At 36.6% G+C, this 21068-nt stretch overlaps 1 protein-coding gene across 2 annotated transcripts in view; it reads right to left on the reverse strand.

Annotated features, from left to right (window-relative positions):
* Positions 1-21068, reverse strand: part of LOC106883968 (piwi-like protein 1) — a 45604-nt gene that overhangs the window by 21168 nt on the left and 3368 nt on the right. For both annotated transcript variants that reach the window (XM_089342489.1, XM_089342490.1), the window contains 6 exons: positions 17174-17256; positions 14458-14827; positions 11368-11582; positions 8875-8999; positions 8097-8192; positions 4336-4533 (listed from right to left, as the gene is read on the reverse strand). In XM_089342489.1, coding sequence (XP_089198615.1) covers positions 4336-4533; positions 8097-8192; positions 8875-8999; positions 11368-11582; positions 14458-14827; positions 17174-17251 — 1082 coding nt within the window. In that variant the 5' untranslated portion in view covers positions 17252-17256. The remainder of the gene's footprint in view (positions 1-4335; positions 4534-8096; positions 8193-8874; positions 9000-11367; positions 11583-14457; positions 14828-17173; positions 17257-21068) is intronic.

The following is a 21068-nucleotide window of genomic DNA, read 5'->3' on the forward strand; positions in this document are numbered from 1 at the left end:
AACCATGCCAAAGCAGACAGTGTACCTTGGTATATACTACTCTGGTTTAACCCATGCCAGCATGGAAAATGGATGCTAAATAGTGATATATATATACATACATACATACAGGGTTGGCCAAAAGTCACCCGACTAAATCAAAACCATTTAATTCCAAGATTAAAGCTAAATATTTTGTGAGACTTCGCTAATAAATAGACAAATGTTGAAAATAAAATGGTGATTTTAACTCACAGCATTCAATTATTAAACATTCATAATTGAAATAATTAAAATTGAATATTAAGTATTTATGAAATTTTTAATTTACTGTCAGGTGATTTTTGGCCAACCATACATTATATATATATATATATATATATACACACACACACATATATGAACACACAACAAACATGGAATTAAATGACAATTACGATGAAGCATAGCTGTGTGGTTAAGAAGTTAGCTTCCTGAGTTCACTCCCAACTGCATTCCACTTTGGGCAAGTGTCTTCTATTATAGCCGAGCCGACAGAAGCTTTGCGATAAAATTCCAAAGACAGAAAGTTAAAGGAGCTAGTCATGCCGTATGTGTGTGTGTGTGTGTGTGTGTGTGTGTGTGCGCACACATCTGCGTGTTTGTCTCCATGAATTAATGCCATTTGATAGTTGTAAAATATTTGCCCGTCATACAAGCAGTGTCATTCACTTTCGATATTCTATGGGAATATGACTGGCCATGGGGAAATATTACAATTTGCTTGAACACACAGGAGGGCTAGCAACAGCTAAGGAAACCCGGCTGTAAGAAACCGGTCTCAATATATATCATCCAAAAGCAGCGAGCTGCCAGAAGCGTCAGCATGCCGGGTGAAATGTTCTGAGTTCAAATTCCACCAAGGTCAATTTTGCCTTTCATCCTTTCGCGGGTCGATAAATTAAGTACCAGTTGTGTAGTGGGGTCAATCTAATCGACTGGCCCATTCCCCAGAAATTTCGGGCCTTGTACCTAGAGTAGAAAAGAATATATTCCACCAATATATTCCACAAGCACAGAAAACTAGACACTCGAGCAACAATGAAATCTTTACAAATTTCATTATTTTCACGACCCTCACTCCAGAGCAGACAAAAACACATTCCCTTCTACATATTCCAGACACAGCTACAATGCATCAGTCTTTTAACCCTTAAACATTCAGATTAAATTGTATTATAATTCTTATTTATTGACAGCCTTTTGAATTAATCAGACGTTATCCTGTACCTTCAAGATTTTGATGATGTGATTGTTTTATGTTCAAAGCAACCAGATTGGGTCTCTCACACCTACTTCAACAATGTCATTCAACAAATATACAGAATATTTTGGCCAGATTTGGCCGGTTTAATTACTAAAGGCATAAAGATAAAGAAACACCAAAGCAGTAGGAGACCTTTTCACCAAGTCACCCCCATCACTGTATCTACTCAGTTTTACACCCCTAATTTTGTGTCAAATCTTGGTAGAACTATTTCTCTCTCATAGTTTCAGCTTTGCCCGGTGGACGAGTCATACTCCAGTTTATCAGTTAAAAGTCAAGTACAAACAGTATGACACACCAGCAAATATAGGTTGTATTTGCTGAAAAGATTTAAATATCCGTGTGTGTGTGTGTGTGTGTGTGTGTGTGTGTGTGTGTGTATACATATGTGTACAGCATATTTACTTGTGTCTAAGTCACACTCCTAATTTAACTCTTTAGCATTTAATCTGGCCAAATCCAGCCCAAATATTCTTCCTGTTTTATGTCAAAACTGACCAGATCCAGCCTCACACACCTACCCTACAATGTCATTCTGAAAGTATACAAATACACCATTAAAATTCTCAAGCTACAAAATAATGTGATTAATTCAAAACAAAAAACAATGTGACTAAAATAAGCATCACATTTGACAAAGAAATCCGAATGCTAAAGGGTTCATATTAAATCTTGATACAAATTTTTTTTTCCTTTCATATTTTTATCTTTACTCTGTAAGTTACACACCCAAATTTTTTTTTTTTTTTTGGTTAAGACTAAGTATAAAATAATATGACTTATATATCGGTAATTACAGTATATATCACCACCATCATCGTTTAACCCTTTCGTTACCATATTTCTAACCAAATTACACTCCTTATGTGTTTCAATTAATTTCTAACATAATCATAAATTTAGGCTGGTTTCAATAAACAACTCTAACTTTTTTATTTATCAACATATTAATGTGATTTTTGGAAGATAATTTAACGAAAGGTTCTCAACCAATTCTATACCAAAATTTTTGTCACAAAGTGACTTTAATTAAAGGTAAATACAGGTAAATTCAACAAAATATAAAATTATTAAAATTTTTGTTCAAACATCGCTATAGAAAATGGGTTATTAGCTAATATTCAATTGGGTATACAACAAAATATTATTATAGAAGAGTCGTGCACATTACTGGATTTATTACTGTCTCTTTTGCCAGTATAAAATTAAAATCCAGAGCAGTACCCAGTATTTGATTCACAAATCTTTTCCAAACTTTGATCCCCCATTTTGTGCGCTTTCCTGGCATATAGTCGAAAACGCACTCGGCCTTTATAGCCCACCATATCCTGTTTTATATGTGTTTTGAACACAGTCAATGAGGGGTCTTATTTTAAATAAGGGATCAAAGTCTGGTTTTCCACGTACTGGTGTACTGCTCGTGTCTCTTACATGTAGATATTGAGTCAATTTTAAAAACCGTATCCTCGTCATTATACTTGAGACATATTCATCTCCAAAGGGTTCATCACTACTCCAGTAATTTGTTATTCTAGGTAACTTTCTAATGCCCATAATAATATTTATGGCAAAATATGCTTTAATTTCATTCAAGTTTATGGGAAACCACAAACTATCCTTTTTTACGCTTTGTTTACATTTAGCGTAACAGTTTGTTTCCACCGTAATCAATTCAAATAGGCACATCGGAAAAAGCAAAAAGAAATAGTCTAAAGCTTTACTCTCCTGGGTAAGACTGTGACTTGGTCCAGTTTCTTCAGAAAAATCACTCAAAGAAGGAGTTTTTAAATTTTCACTCCATTCAGGTACTAATTCATTCTCTTTATCGCTATCATCGGAACTCTCGGATTCACTGCTTTCATTTTCGGAAAATGAAACCTCAGATTCATTATCAAATACCACGTGCTTTTTTTTCGGTTACAGAGTTAGATTTATCAAGGTCTTCAACGGAAAATCCTTCGAATTCTGACTCGCTGCTTGACAGAATAAAATTCGTATCCATTTTTTTGTCAGGATTACAAATTTTGAAAACACAACAGGAACAAATTTGGAAAAAAATCTCCCAAAATTCACAAAATTAAAAAAACACATTGATCGTCGTACAAAACTATAGCTGAACTGTTTACACAAATAATCACGTGTTTTCACGAATGTACTAACGAGATTTGCTCGGATATTCTCATTTAAATATGAATAGGTGATTATGGGCGGTTTTGGGCGTCTTGGTCACATGAACCAAAATTTTTTTCGGGCGGCTTTGGGCGGTTTGGTAACGAAAGGGTTAATGTTCGTTTTCCATGCTGGCATCGATTGGATGGTTTGACATGTGCCTGGCCAGACTCCATTTTGTCTTACAGCTGTTGTGGTGTGTTTTCTAAAGCTAGATGCCCTTTCTAACACCAACCACTTAACAGTGTGATGGGTACCTTTTACATGCCACTGGCACCTGAAAGGACAAGCCTGTATGTATGGAAGACATCTTACTTAGCCTGACGTGTCTTATCAAGTACAGCAAATCATCACATCTCCCGGGGCCCCTTGTCATTTCCTCAATGACGCTCAGCACCCGAACATCCTTTCTCACCACTTTGGCCCAAGTCTTCCTGGGTTTACCCCTTCCACAAGTTCCCTCTATAATTAGTGCTCTGCACTTCTTTACACAGCTGTCCTCATCCATACACATCACATGACCAAACCAGCAGTCTTCTCTCTTGCGCACAACATCTGATGCCTCTTATACCCAGTTTTCCTCTCAAGTCATTTACAATCTGTCCTGTATGCACACTGACATTACCCATCCAGTGGAGCATGCTGACTTCATTTCTTTCAAGCCTTTGCAAGTCCCCCATAGACAAACCCCATGTTTCACTACCATATAAAATATGCTGTACATAAACAAGCACTGTACAATCTACCTTTCACTTTGAAGGAGAAACCCTTAGTTACCAACTAACAACGGAAAGGTGTCCAACAGTTAGAGATAATTAATCACGTATCAATATATTTGATTAGGAATTTAAAAAAGCAAAAATACCACTATAAGTGTGTACCTAGTGAGAACAATTTTTCCCAACAAACGCTTCATAATTGTCTCCTTCCATCCAGATGCACCAACATGCATACGACAGCTGCGCATAAGATCAGCAACTGTATCGGTACGCATCACTTTGTGGGAAATATCAACACACAACATTGCTCCTTTCTCATAATTCAAAATGCTGCTCTGGATGCCATCAAAGACAGTTAATCTGTAAAAGGAAAAAAAAAAATTCATCAATTAATCAAAAATGACATCAAATCTTAATTAAAACAAAAGTAGAAATAAAGTATCTTATTTGCTAGTTTGGATGAGAGCAATGGGGGGGGGGGGGCAGTAGAGAGTTTTTACAATGCTAACGTAACACTTTTTGGCACAGCTGCTTTTGTGCCAATTGTCTGGCAGAGATGATTCAATGCTGGCTTATTTGAAACGAGTCATTTCAATGTTTATCTTGGTTCTCCCTCCTTTCCTCTCTGTTCATATATGTGAGCATAATTCTCTTTGTGTGTATCGGGATAGGAAAAGTGTTTGTCATTTGAATGTGAGCATATTTCTCCATGTGTATGAGGAGAGAGAACGCACTTATGTCAATCATGATCATCAATTAATAGATTTTAACACCTCTTTCTATCGAGCAGTTTGTGTATAATTCTACACATGCATGCACTGTGTTTGTCCCCAACAACAACCAACCTGTATGGTTGCCAAAACAGGGTGAATGCTCGAGCCAGCTGCACCAATTCCTCTGCATCCAAGTCCAAACAACTGTACCAAATTATCTCATTCCAAGATAGTGTTTGTTACAGAATTCTAAAGCACCTGAGGCAGCTTGCTTTTGCAAATTTGTATTTAATTCAAAATATCAAAGGAAATTTAATTACTAGATTAATAACACAGTAGTTGATTAGATAAACACTACATGAACACCTGACGTTTTTAAAGTAAGAATGTTAGCATGCTTCAGACTGATTAAATATTTTCTGCAATTTTTCACAAACCATTTTTCTATTTTAAGTCTTAACTTTCAAGCTGTCCTTCCTTCTAAATTTTAAAAATTAAAGAAGCTTCTGATTTAGAAAACAGCATCTAAATATGGCGTCTGCTGCTCGTAAACATGGCATTCACTATTCCAAAATATGAAGCTCAAATCCTTTTCAAAGGTTTGATTATCAAAATAAAATCAATTTGTAAAAACAGCAAAAGAAATTCAAATACAAAAAAAAGGCATGGCCTTCCTGTTAAGAAGTTAGCTTCCCAATCACATGGTACAAGGTTCAGTACCATTGCATGGCACCTTGAGGAAGAGTCTTCTACTATAGTCCGAAAGCCCTGTGCTTGGATTAGGCAAACAGAAACTAAAAGAAACCCAACTGAGTGTGTGCTTTTATTTATATATATATATATATATATATATATATATATATATATATATATAAGGTCTTATCAATAAGTATCCAGACTGGCGCTATAAAAACAAAAGCACGACATATACCAATTTGGGATTTAATCTTCTTCAAAATAGTCCCTTTCGGAAGCCCCACAATCCCATGCTGTTTCTTTTGATGGAAGCATTCCTGGAACTCGTTTTCTGCGATAAGGGTTAGGGTTAGGGTTACGTTGCATTCACTTTGATTTCCTCAACATCCTGAAATCTTCCTTTTAAACAGGATTTGATTTTTGGAAAGCAGAGAAAAAAAATCGCAAGGAGCGAAATCGTGGGGGATATGGTGGCTGTCGAACCTGGGGAATTTTGTGCCTAGCCAAAAACTGCTGCGCTGAATGGGCAGGTGCGTTGTCATGGTGCAATTGCCACTCACTGGATGCATGCAATTGTGGCCTTTCCCGACAAATAGCATCTTGCAAATGCCACAAAAACTCATGGTAGTACTCCTTGTTTATAGTCTGACCAGGTGGAGCATACTCATGATGAACAATCCCCTTGTAATCGAAGAAAATGGTCAACAGTGTCTTCACATTGCTTCAGCCCATTTGTGCTTTCTTTGGTCCCAGAGAGGTTGAGGTCTTCCGCTGTGAAGACTGAGCCTTCGTTTTGGAGTCATAGCCATGGACCCACAATTCATCACCCATTATCACTGTTTTCAAAAAGTTTTCATCATTCTCGACACAATGAAGGAAGGAGATCTTGTGCAACTGAAACCAAAGTGTCTTTTTGGTCAGCTGAAAGCAGTTTTGGCACAAACTTGGCAGACACACATCTCATACCCAAATCTTCAACGATAATGGACTGAACTGAACCATAACTAATCTGCACATCCTCTGATAACTCACGGATGGGGATTCGATGATTTCCATTCACAGTTGCATGCACATCTGCCATGTCTTTCTCAGTTCTGTTGGTTGCAGGTCTCCCAGAACGTTCGTCAATATCGACATTTTTCAGCCATCTTGGAAACATCTGAACCATTCGTACACTTGTGTGCAGCTCATACACTCCTCTCCGTACACACTTTCTATAAAACTTATGTAGGCCTCTGAGCAGGTATTGCCAAACTTTTGATGCAAATTCTCTGCTCAACTTTCTCTGTCATGGTCAATGCGACAATCACATGCTACACACCTTCCTTTCAAGCACTGCCGTAAACAGCAGTAGTGAGTTAGAACATTAAAACTTAGTGCACATGCACAGCAGATTTCAAGATCAATCTGTGCCAAGCAGCTTCACTCTGTGTGCTTTAGCTCCATTACTATGTCCAGTTACTTATTGATCAGACCACATTATATATATATATATATATATACATACATATATATATATATAAGAAATGGAAAAGAAAACAATATTTAATATTCCTAAGGTGGATTTTACACCTAGCTAAATTGTTATATATGTGTGTGTGTCTGTGCGTGTATTTGTGTGTATGTATGTATGTATGTATATGTGTGTCTGTGTATTTGTCCCTTGGACATTTGGTGCTGGTTTGTTTCTATTCCTTCAACTTAGTTCAGCAAGACACAGAATATCATCATCATCATTTAAAATGTACAAGGAATTTAAAAAGAATGCCCTGAGGTCGATTTGTTTAATGAAAACCCTTCATGGAGGTGCCCCAGCATGGCCACAGTCCAATGAATGAAACAAGTAGAAGACAATCACTGAAGCTTAACCTAAGGTGAACTTTGAACTTTGAACCAGCTCATTTCAATTTCCCAATGTGTAAACCATGTTGGGATATATGATAAAACATTTTGATATTTTCAGGGAGATAACAGAATCTATGTAAATTTTTAGAATAGTGCTTCTCTAGAGACCTAACATATCTTTATGATTCAAAATCTGACATTTTCTAATTTTTGGTTCATCCAATTCAATTGTTGCAATATAATAACAGCAGAAACTAATGGCTAAGTGTTAGACAAATGAAAAAACGAGATGAAAGTAGACAAAATTATGACAGTTTAAATATGGGTACTGAATATACTACATTATTAGCTAAAAATTCATTTATATGGGGACATTTAAATAACTTTATATTGCAGATTTTCTCTGTATGACCAGAGTAATTTTGAGACAATTCTATCAGAATTATTAAACTCTTTCACAACCATATTTCTGTTGAAATGTGCTGTGTTTGCTTCAATTAATTTTATAAAATAATGAAGAATTTAGTAAAATAACTATCATTATTGAGAAATGGGGCGGGTCAATCTGTTCAACTAAAAACCCTTCAACGTAACGTCCGAGCACGGATGCAGTCCAAAAACTGAAATAAGTAAAAGATAAAGAGATAGGAGTTGGAATAAAAATATTACTTGTGGGTTTGTGCCAGTTTATTGTCTCTGGGTATCTCATCCGGAATAGAATAATAATTTCTGCCAATTTGAACCAAATGTAATGAAGAAAGAATCCTGAAAAAGAAACATAGCAAACAATTACACATTTTAATTGATAAATTAAACACACAATCATCACACAAAATCTTGAGTTTCTACCCTCACAGTGATAAATCTAAGAAGGATTAAATATTCAAGCGTTTGCTATGTACATGTAAGGTGCATGCAGGGAGGTTGTAAATATTTGTCAATTATTTTTAGGCTGAGAAGTGGGTGTGTGGTAAGAAGTTCGTTTTTCAACCACTAGGGTTTTAGGTTCATCTTGTTTGTTGTTAACACGTTACACTTGATGTACCCTCCAGCCTTCATCAGGTGTCTTGGGGAAATTTCGAACCTGGGTTCTCATTCCTAAGGCATTTTTCGATATTATTATTATTCAGGTCACTGCTTGGAATCGAACTCGGAATCTTGGGGTGAGTAGCCTGCGCTCTTAACAACTATGCCATATGCCTATGGGCATATCAGCCGAAATGTGTTAACAACAAACAAGATGAGGACAAATATCCGTCAAATGTAAATAATGTACATAATTCCTCATCTCTTAAATATAGAACTGTATAAACTTCAGTGTTGTCTAGTAGCCTTTCAGTTTGTCAGCTGAAAATAAGCTCTATTTTCTTAGGCTGTCCCAGGACTATGTACCAACCTTGTACTTTAACCAGTGTAATCAAAGTTATACAGAGAACACATTACTCACTGTTTGTAGAGAATGTTCAGCAGCTGGATAATGGTGGGCGAAGTACGTACAACTTTACAACGCCAGGTTACTGTGATGGTGTAAATTTGGTCAGTAACATTACACTTGGACACCAGCTCTAGTTTCTGTGAAGATGGGAAAAATATTATATTTTGTTCAAACAGTTGAGCACAATTTGTTACAATACAAAACCTTTTAAGAACACAAAAGTGAAGAGAATACTTCATTGAAACCCATTCGTTACCAGATTTCTGCTGAGACACACTGGCCTTTGTTTCAATTAATTTTGAAAATAATAATTTAGTAAAATAATTTGTTTTTAAATTGGTGTTTGAAACAAATCAACATTAAATTTTGAGGGAAGGCTTTAACCTTTAGTATTTAAACTGGCCAAATCCAGCTCAAATATTTTACCTGTTTTATGTTTAAACTGGCCAGATGTGACCTCTCACACCTATCCTACAATGTAATTTTTAAATAATTACATTCTCAAAAAATCTCAAAGCTACACAATAATGCATGATTAATTAGACATGTGAATAAATAAACATTACTTTTAACAGAATAATGTAAATGCTAAAGGGTTAATTTAAATCACTTTAACCTTTTTGTTACTATATTTCTGATGAAATAAACTACTTTTGTTTCAATTAAGTTTCAAAATAATGAAGAATTTAGTAAAATAATTCTATTTTTAAGCTGTTGTTTGATTGTTCACCCCTTATGTTACAATTGGCCTTCATAGGATTTTCGAGAGAGATCATTGCCAGTGCCACTGGACTGGCTCTTGTGCAGGTGGCACATAAAATACACCATTTGAGCATGACCGTTGCCAGTAGCGCCTGACTGGCCTTCGTGCGGGTGACACGTAAAAGCACCCACTACACTCTCTGAGTGGTTGGCGTTAGGAAGGGCATCCAGCTGTAGAAACTCGGACAAATCAGATTGGAGCCTGGTGTTGCCATCCGGTTTCACCAGTCCTCAGTCAAATCGTCCAACCCATGCTAGCATGGAAAGTGGACGCTAAACGATGATGAAGATGATGATTTCTGTTGAACTACACTGCCTTTGTTTCAATCAAAATTTTTTCATGAAGTGGGTGCTCCATCAAAATCTCAATTAATTCAGATCACTTTTACTCATTTGTTATCATAATTCTGTCAAAATAAACTCTGTTTCAATTAACTTTCAAATTAATGAAGAATTTAGGAAAATAACAATCATTATTAAGGCTGGTGTTCAAAACATAAATGAAAAATTGACGGAGGGCTTCAATTTACATCAATTTAATCCTGACGCCATATCGTTAAAAACTAAGACATTACACTTCTCTTCAAACATTGAAAAACTAAGAAGTCTCAAAAATTTCACCGTATTTTTACTTGAATAAAGGCAGGAAAGGCTTTATCTTGCATTATTATCTCAAAGCTGCAAGAATTCAATAATGTGATTTATTTTCTTAGCAATTTCGTAGGGAAATCAGATATGGCCAGTTCAAACTAATAAAGAGAAATAATTTTTGGCCAGTTAAAACACTAAAGGGTTAAAGTAGCAAGTTTGTATCACAGGACCAAGGACAATCTCAGGCAAATTAGTATCAAAAGAATTGAAGACAGAACATTATTTAACTCCAAATCTGAAATCTTTATCTCACAAAGTTTATGACAGTCATACAAATAAGCACAACATTAAAAAAAAGAAGAAAAAAAACGAACAGAACCAATTGCCGACCCAATCACATTTTGGTCCTTTTTCAATTAAAATATTGAGGGAAATCTCATTACTGTTTGGGCTAATGCAAGATTACAATATGTAAGCATATCAATTTTTTTAAACTTCATTTACTAATTCATTTCAGTTTTATAATCAAAATCTTTTCAATGAAGACAAGCTTCATATTCCAGTGCAGTGAACAGCAGGTTTAGGAACTATGAACACCATATTAGGAATAGTAAACATATTTAGAAGCTGTGAGAATAGCATGTTTAGGTGTGTTAAACAGCATTGCTCAGTGACAGTGAATCTTATATTTAAGAGCCGAGATGGCAGAGTGGCAAGAAGCTTGTTTCACAACTACATGGCTTTGGGTTCAGTCCCACAGCATGGCACATTGTGCAAGTGTCATCTGTTATAGCCCTGGGTTGACAAAAGCCTTGGGGTGGATTTCACAGGTGGAAACTGTAGAGACCCATTATTTATGTATCCTATGCAAGTATGTGTTAGTGTGACAGCTTGTCTTGACATCACAAGAATGTTTTAAATGAATGTCATTCACTTCCAACATTCTGCAGAAACATGTCAGGTTGGCCACGGGGAAATATTAACTTCCATGGAAACAGGTAAGGATTGGCAAGAGTAAGGACACTCTTGCCATAAAAACAATTTTCTGCCAGAATAAACTTCCAACTGACCCATAATGCAGGCCGGAAGAAGTGGACATTAAAACGATGATAATGATGACTAAAATAAGGATTTCATAATCCCAAAACTTACATCAGGCAATTTCTGGGGTAGAAACAACATCATACCATCAAACAGGTGCAGGTGACCAAAGTACTTCTCGGCATGTTGCATGAGGAGGGCCTTGCGAATTCTTTTGCCTTCTATTTCAGGAGCAAAACTAACATGGTAATGATGAAGGCTGTACTGGGGCATAGCCAAGATCTCAAAATAGTTACAATACAACTGGACTGGAGTGCCGGACACACCTGCAAACAACAAGACTGGCTGTGAGAGGTTGTATATTAACACAAGAGGATGATGAAGGAATATGTCAGATGATCAAAATATTTGATTTTAACCACTTAAAAATGGGATATTGTGTTAGAACACACAATACTGCAAATTTACGAGATAAACTTGGCGATCTTTCATTTTGGTTACATTTTACGTCATTTCTAATCCACGTGCGTTTGTTTATGTTTCCGTAAAAGGGGGTTAGGGTTACGGACGGAATTCCCTAACCCCCTTTTACAGAAAGTGACGATCTTGTTCAGAAACATAAACGCACATGGATTAGAAATGACGTAAAATGTAATCAAAACGAAAGATCGCCAGAATCTTTCATATGGTTATTTCTACTGGGACAGTTAGTGCTATTTCCAGCAGTCAGGTATCTATCATTGATAAAGCCAAGGAAGGCCAAAATCATATTGTTGCTATTATGTAAAACTGTCGTATGTCCAAAATGCATTTATTGCAATATTCATTTCTGCTTGCAATAGCCGATTCTTTTGGTCAAACTATTGTCTCTCCAGCTGCTTCAGATATCAAGATATCAAAAATTGTGTAGTACAAGAGTTTCGCTATGGAATGGTGAAACTATTTTTTCCCCTCCTCAAAAAGCATAATAGCAACGATATGATCTGGAAGTTCTGTCAGTGGGGATGGCAGTATTGTCTCCCAATAACGATGTAAACAAGAGTACTCATAGGTTGCACAAAACTACATGAAAGATTCTTTCATGGTAAACGTCACAACATTGTGGTTTTTTTAACACATCCACTTTTAAAATGGTGATAAATTTTACCTTTTGATATTAATTCTCCACTTAAATTTATTTTTCTGATTTTAACATTAAAAAAAAATCTAACCTCATATTTGATGTTCCAAATAAAAACTGGCTGTATAGTTAAGTCCACTTTGCAACCTACTGGTGTCAGGTTCAATCTCACAGCATGGCACCTCAGACAAGTATATTGTACAACAATCTCGGAATGACCAAGACATCAATATCTCATGAGTGAAATTTGTTTAGCAAGAAGTGAACACAAACATCTGTTTCTCACGTGTATCTCCTTGTGTCTTAACACTTAACAACATTTAGACTAAAGGTTCAAAACCATTTTAATTATCTGGGCTAGACCCAAAACCTGAATTTTATTTAGGGGGCTGCACCAAAGGTAGTAAAACACAAGCCATTTAAGGAAAACTATATTTATATAGAGGGGAAAGATCATTGAGGACTGCTGGAAGGATGCTTGAGGGCCACATGCTTCCCTGAGAGCTGAGGTGCTGACACAGGAAACCAATGGAATACTCTGCAAACAAGGGTTGGTTTGAGGAAGAGCATCAAGCTGTAGAATGCTGCCACAAGAAGCTTTGTCACACTTTGGCCAGCGTGGAAGAAGTGGACACGAAGACCAAGGATTCAATGGATCAATTCAACTATTTGGCAACAGGTATAATGAGGAGGTATAATTCAGATTAAGGTTTAAATAGCTCACAGAGAAGTAAACTATGTGAAAATCACTACGATGGCACAAACCTTTAGCAGACTGGAGTCGTTAATCAAAAGATTAGTGACAACATTTAGCCAGGTCCTACCTGCCACTGGTACCATGAAACAAGAACAGCCTCCATCTTACTGGATGAGGATGAAGAGTGCGTAGGATTAAAAATAAAATATGCCAAAAGAAGGACGATGAGCTTGTAAAATAAGCCAATAGAGGCATACCTGGAAAGGAGATCAGAGCAACCAGATTATAGGTCTACTTACTGAAAGACACTGCTGGTTCAGGTGTGGCCAGTGTGGTTTAGAGGTTTGCTTAACCATATGGTTTTGGGTTCAGTCCCACTACATGGCACTTTGAGCAAGTGTCTTCTACTATTGCCCTGGTCCAACCAAAGCCTTGGCAGTGGATTGGATTTGGTAGACAAACATCACAACCACACAGCAATGCCTGCACATGTGTGAAAATAGAATGAGTTCTAGTGTTCTACTGCAGCCCACAGCATTTGACTACCAAACATGTTCTCTGTTGCTTCTTGAATAAAGCAGTTCCTAGGTAGACATAGACAGGCATGGCTGTGTGACTAAGAAGCTTGCCTCCCAGCCATGCCATTTCCATTACAGTCCCAACTGTGTAGCACCTTTTTGCAAAAGCTCTGGGTCAACCAAAACCTTTCAATGGATTTGGTAGTTGTGAAAGAAGCCCTATGAGTGTGTGTCTCCTTGTTTTTTTGTACATGTGATGGTCATAAGCATACCAATTATGTCATTCGTTTCCAAATGTCTGGCCACAATGAAATATCACATTGCTAGGAAACAGGTGATGGTTAGTAACAGCAAGACTATCAAACTTAACAAATTTCTCTCAACTCATGTAAAACAAGTAAAAGTGGACATAAAAATGAAGATGATGATTTCTATCTCACAAGTAGAGATTATTCAGAATTTCAAATGACAGAACCATCAGCATTACCTACGCTCATCCATTGAAGTAGTCAAGTCCAAATGGAATATGCTATCCTCATTCAATGCCTGTTTTCCATACTGGCATGGGTTAGGCTGTCTAGGATTGGTAAGCCAAAGAGCTGTTTTGGCATGGTTTCTACAGCTGGATGCCCTTCCTAACGCCAACCACCTTACAGAGTGTACTGTGTTTTTTTTTTACGTGTCACCAGCACTGACAACGGCCACAATTCACACACCAGCAGAGAAGTGGATGTGTTAAAAAAACCACAATGTTGTGATGTTTACCATGAAAGAATCTTTCATGTGGTTTCTTTCAAATTGCTACAACTCTTGGTCACAGGGACTGTAGATATAAAAAAAAAACGAGAAAAGAAGAATGAAATTACCTTGTCGGACTGTTAAATTTGCAGGTTTGGTTTCAACAAACTCATCTCTTGTTCTCATGGATAGTTTACCAAATTCTGTAGCCAGTTTCTCAGCGCCACCAACAGGTGCTGGCTTTGCTCCTCCTCTGTAACTGGCACGGCCAGATCCAACAGGGGGTGCAGCAGCACCTTCGCTTTGTTCAGCAGCAGCTTTACCTGCTAGAGGTGCAGCATGTGGTGCAGCATGTGGCGCAGGCTGTCGAGGCATTGGCTGGCGCATGGCCGGTTGTCTTGGACCCGGGTCCCCCATCATAGGTGGCCTTTGTTGGGCCATGTGTGCTGGTGGAAATCTTGGCTGAGGCATTTGTTGGTGTTGGGGGCCATCGCCCTGCTGTTGAAAGAAATTTAAAAAACCAATATTTAAAGCAAATAAATTAAAAGTGCCAACTTCATTCAGTCAAAAAGTAAACTATAAAAATCATTTCGCTTTTGTGCCTGGTTTGCAAGATTCATGTGAATTCATGTGTTGAAACAAATTTTGTTGTGCCTGGGGAGACACATAAAGTCTTAATATCCAACACACGCACCGGTTCAATTTTTTCCTTTCCAAAATCTTCATTGCTTTTGTAACCTTGTCAGTGGATGCTGACTGTCCATTAGCAGAGCAGCTCTGATAACAGACAGACTCAACATCCATTGACAATGTTACAAAAGCAACGAAAACTTGGGAAGAAAAAAATAAATGAACGAGTGGAAATTGAACCGGTGTGTTAGATATTAAGACAGTATGACTCTCCCCAGGCACAACAAAATATAAAAATCATATCGAGAAATTATTAACCCTTTAGCATTCAGTATCCTCTGTCAAATGTAATGCTTATTTATTCACATTGTTTTCAATTAATTATGCATTATCTTAAAGCTTTGAGATTTCAATGATGTGATTGTTCATTTTTACAATGTCATTGTAGGGTAGGTGTGAGAGGCTGTATCTGGCCAGTTTGAGGATAAAACAGGTAGAATATTTGGGCCAAATATGGCCAGTTTAAATGCTAAAGGTGTAAACTCAATGACATGTCATAAATTAAATACATGCCCTAACAAAACACCATCATAAACATTTTTAATATTCACATTACTGTCAAATGTAATCCTTATTTATTCACATCGTTTTGAATTAATCATGCATAGCTTTGAGATTCTGATGTGATTGTTTATTTTTAGAGTGACACTGTAAGGTATGTTTGAGAGGTTGGATCTGGCTGGTTTGAACATAAAACAAGGATATATATTTGGACTGGGTATGCCCAGTTTCAATGTTAAATGGTCCAAATATACAACCCATTTTCTGTTCAAACAAAGCAGATCCAGCCTCTCACACCAACCGTATAATAGCTTTCTAAAAATAAACGCGTCTTCGAAATCTCAAAAATATGAGATAATGCGAGATGAAACAAATTCTGGCACAGTGAAATTTTCCAACAGCAATTGATTTAACCCTTTCGTTACTGTATTTATTTTCAGATGCTCTGTGTTTCTTTCAATTACTTTAAATATAACACAGAATTCAGTAAAATAACTTAGTTATCATTCAGCTAGTGTTAGGAACATAAATTGTGATTATGGTTTGGTGGAAGATTTTAATTCAGAACTTATGTAAGCAAGACATTTGTACTCAAAGCCTGAGCCAGTTTCAGCTGGGTTGGTAACGAAAGGGTTAACAGAAAAATATAACAGTGAGTTGTCTTCGGATGAATCAAATATATTTCTGAACTTTTGTTTGACAAGGAAGAATATTCTGAGAGCAAAAGATCTCCAGGGGAGGTCAGTCAAAATATTAGAGAGAAAATCAAACAATACCCTTTGACCCTTTACAATTAAGATTTTTCTGTCAAATGTAACGCTTTTTTTCATTCAGTTTTTAATTAATCATGCGTATTATCTCGTAGCTTTGAAATTTTTATGATATCAGTGTATATTTTCAGAATGGATTTGAAGGGCAGGTATGATAGGCTGGATATGGCTGGTTTAAATGCTAAAAAGTTAAGCTATGTTCTGAACATCATCATTTAATGTCTGTTACCCATGCTGACCTCAGACAGTTAAACTGAAACTTTGGCATGATTTCTACTGCTGGATGCCCTTTCTAATGCCAACCACTTTACTGAGCAGGGGTGTTTTGTCTTGCAAAGACCTTGATCTCACCATTACTACAGAAAAAGTGCCCATTAACCTGTTACCTCCCATAATTCTATTAACTGGAATTTTTTTATGAAACTTTGATTTCTACCATAAAACAGCCTTAGAAACACGCTGGAATGATCAAAATAACATTTTAAATAAAAATAAGCAAGATATTGGGTGAAAAATTAGCAAACCTCATTTGAATATCAGAGAAATATACCTAGTAGATCTAGCAAAAAGGTTAGATGTGTGTAAATATTGACAGATAATTACGAAATTTGTAATTTTTAAGCGAACTCATATGAGATCACTGGTAGGTAATGGGTTAAACTCTGTAAACTGTTTGGCATAAGGAAGGGCATCAAGCCATAGAAACCAATCTGAAGTAGACATTGAAGTTTGGTGTCTTCCTCTGGCTTGTCAGTTCCTGTCAAACCATCCAACCCATATCAGCATGGAAAATAGACGTTAAATGGTAAACACCAGTAACAAAAAATATAGTTGCTTTACAAAAGCATTTAGTAATTAATTGATGCATCTGGTTAAATCTTACCTGACCAGGTCTTGGACCAGCCTGACTCCCATCACCTTGACCTCTTCCAGCTCTTCCTCTTGAGCGACCCTTTGGCATTTTTTCTGAAACAAAAGAACAATTTTAGAATTAAAATCAATAGACATGCATCCTCATTTATCACAAGGATTTGGTTTTAAAAAAAAAAGGGTGGGTGATCAATCGAATCCATGATAAATTAATCATCTGCACACTTTATAATAAATATAAATAAAAATGGTAGATTCACATATTTTCTTGATCATCTCTACTGTTTCCTGTAGACAATACACTCCTACACTCATCAGCATTGCTAGGATCAACTGCCTTTGAATTTCTTTTGTTATGTTCACTGGTCCTATATTGATGGGTATGAGAATATAAATCCATATAAAAAATATACAGCCTTGCAGCATGGTCATGTAAACAAGAGACAGCCTGTGCATTCTGGGTAGATGAACATTGTAGGTTTGTCACTGGGGTGCATTTTGGGGATACAAAATCACAATCTTTGACGTGATAAGCCTAATATGGTTCACAATTGAATATATGGAGTTATTCCAGACCAGTGATGAATAAATGTGATAAACAAGGCTACATTTATCACTAAATACACCTACAAGAAAACATTGGTGTCGTACATAGAAATATAGAAGGAACAAATATAATATGTAAATATACAAATCTTAGAAAAAGTCTTTTGACGTTTTGACTTGCAAACATTTTTACAGTCCATGAAACCTCTCATTCATGAAGGTATGTATGGGTTCGTGTGTCTAGACCAGAGGTTCTAAACCTTTTCAATATGCAGGCCAGATCTAAAACCTGGATGTTTTTAGGAATCTATACCATAAAACAAGCTAAGGAACCCTTTAGCTTTCAGGTTACTCTGTTGAATGTAATGTTTGTTCATTCACGTGTTGTTATGAATTAATCATGCATTATCTCATAGCTTCAAGATTTCAATGATATGATTGTTAATTTTAGCCAGTTTGAACATCATCATCGTTTAATGTCCAAATTCCATGCTGGCATGGGTTGGATGGTTTGACATGGAGCCTTACAATAATATCAATTCCATTCTGGTGGCACAAGCAACAAGAAGCTGCTGTCCCTCGTCCACCCACTAATGGTCTCATCTTGAATCACATTTACTCATGTTCATCCTATGTCCACTTCCGTATTGCATGTTGACCCATTTGTTGTTTGTTCTTTGATCGCATTGTTATGGTTTAGTCCCATTTCCTAGCAGTGGCTTCTTGTTGCTGGCACCACAAGAAGGGAAACAATATTATTGTAAGGCGCAAGATTGCATTTGACCCACTAGTTGATAACTGATGAGAATTTGGCAAACCTCTACGTCTCTTTTGTGCATTTGTTTTTTACTTTATTATTTAATGGAGCACTACATACCCTTGATTTTTTAAAGCCAATGAAATCGTAGTCGTGGCCAATGCCGGTCTCACATAACAAGCCCCTGGGCTGGTGGCATGTGAATAGCACCTGCATTGGGCCTCACGGAGATAACATGGCTGATACTGGTGCCCCAGCATGGCCGCAGTCAAATGACTGAAACAAAAGACTGTGTGTGTGTGTGTGTGTGTGTGTGTGTATATATATATATGGGAGGGGTGCAAACATTAGTAACTGGTGCAAAACCTCTTTGAAATCCTTACATAGCAAATATTGCATCATCTTTAAAAATGGAAATTGATCAACATTGTTGTTGAAGTCGAGAGTCTGAAACAGTCAGGTGGCAGGTCCTCTTTTTCCAAGAAATTTTTTCCTCAACTTTGAGCCTACTGTAATTGAATTTGCTAATAAAATATCAGGGTAATTTTTGGTGTTTAGCAATAAAATAGTCTTTTCTCTGTTGCATTCCAAGTGAAGTTCAAGTTCCAAAATATTACGTCTAAAATGAGGTAAAACGAGTAATGATTAATTTCAGTAATTTCTTCTCTTTAACTGCATGGTTTATAAGGACACTCCAGCAGATCGTGAAGAAGCTATAGAGAATAGTTTATACTGTTTTTTGTTGTTTTTTTTTATTCAGTCGAGTTTCGTTGATTTCATATATGGCATCCCCCCCCCCCCCCATCCGCTTTCATTTTGCCTAGACATTAATTTTTGTTTCTTTTTTTGCATTTTTGATTTTTCTGATGTCTAAGGGATGGCTATTAACGTGTGTGAGTTTCTTTTCAAATGTAATTCCAGCGAACTGAAGTGGCAAATTTACCTAATCTTGACTTAATCATTTTGCCCCAGCCAAATTTGTCTTTTATATACTCAAAGAGGACGCCGATAATTTTCTGAAATAGTGACCAGCAATAATTAAAATGCTTTTAAACCATTTAGGGAAGGCTATTTGCTTAGCTGATATAGTTTCTGTAAGGTAGTGAATATTTTCAAAAATATATTTAGTCTCAAAGTCAAAAATGCAGTAAAAACACGGAACGACTTCCACCCGTCCGCCTCCCCCCATTTTCTCCCAAATTTTCATTTTCATTATATCTAGTTTCAGCTCATGAGCTGTGGCCATGCTGGGGCACCTTTATTTTTGTAATTTTTTTTTGCCCGTTTTCGGATACGGAGGTTCCGGAAAATTGCCAAAAATCGGCATTGTGAAATTCCTCCCTCCCCCAACTTCTTCAATTTTGCCGTTTTTTTCCCCCGCAACTCGAAAACCCTAACCCCATTCTGCCCGCCTTTAGTATTTCCATAGACTAATTTTAAAGCAAATATATCTGCTCGATACAACCCACGTGCAAAATATAACCAACTGCGCAGTGGTGTGTCTGCAAAGCAACTGTCATTTAATTAACGAAATAAACGAACATTCAATATGTAGCATGTTACATCGATAATCTTTTCTTATTGGAAACCCACCGCGTACACACATCAACATCTTCCGTTTTCATAAAGAGTAAAACAAAAGTTTTAATAAACCTACAGCCTAATCACTCAGCTATCGTATCTGCCCCCACGCGGGGGCCTACAAGGGCCATGCATGGAGCCCCTTTATACGGGTATAACCATTACGGTTTGCACTCCACGTGATGTTTGTCTAAGCCACTGCTGAATGGCGAGTAGCATGTGTCCATGTTTATGTTTGTATTCATACATTCCGTACTAGACAGAGAATGGTAATACGCAGAAAATTGTTGTCGGCACACCAGTTTTGTTTGGTACCTTCACTATTTTTTATAAAGAAAATATACCACTACTTATCAACAGAGATAAACACTGAATGTGTATAATCTACAAGTTATATTCGACCACATACACACACACACGCATGTATACAATTAGAGTTTTTTAAAGAAAATATTCTACCGCAATCAACTTAAATAATAGGCTTTCATTCACCGAATGTATATATTTAGAGTGTATATATATCTTCGCCCGTCTGTACAATAAACACGCATAAGTACTTCATTGTTCCGTTATTGGTAGGATTGCACACAAACAAACACCGGCTTAGCTCAATATTAATTGAGAACAAAAACAATGTCAAAACATTACATTTTACAGTTTCTGAAACTCCAAGCAAGGAGGTTTAGTTTTATTCATGCCATTAATTTCTATATAAAATATCCACACTATACATTAGATAGCGACGAAACTAAGATAGATTATTTCTAACTTGTACGTATTTTCATTTGTCCATCTCAATTACAATATATATATTTTCTCCCCTACAAATAAAACCAAGATTTTTTTTTTTGTTTTCCTAACACATAAAACCGAGTAATTCCAATAAGCAATTACAAATCGATATTTAGTTTCTAAATATTTTAAAGAAATAATAAAACAATTTCCCTCATTAAGACACCAAAAACCACCGACTGATTTATAAATGGCCAAAAACAACACGTGGGTTTTATATTCAACAGAAGAC

This window comes from Octopus bimaculoides, chromosome 26 (assembly GCF_046866305.1).
Source record: "Octopus bimaculoides isolate indiv1 chromosome 26, ASM4686630v1, whole genome shotgun sequence".
Classification (NCBI taxonomy): domain Eukaryota; kingdom Metazoa; phylum Mollusca; class Cephalopoda; order Octopoda; family Octopodidae; genus Octopus; species Octopus bimaculoides.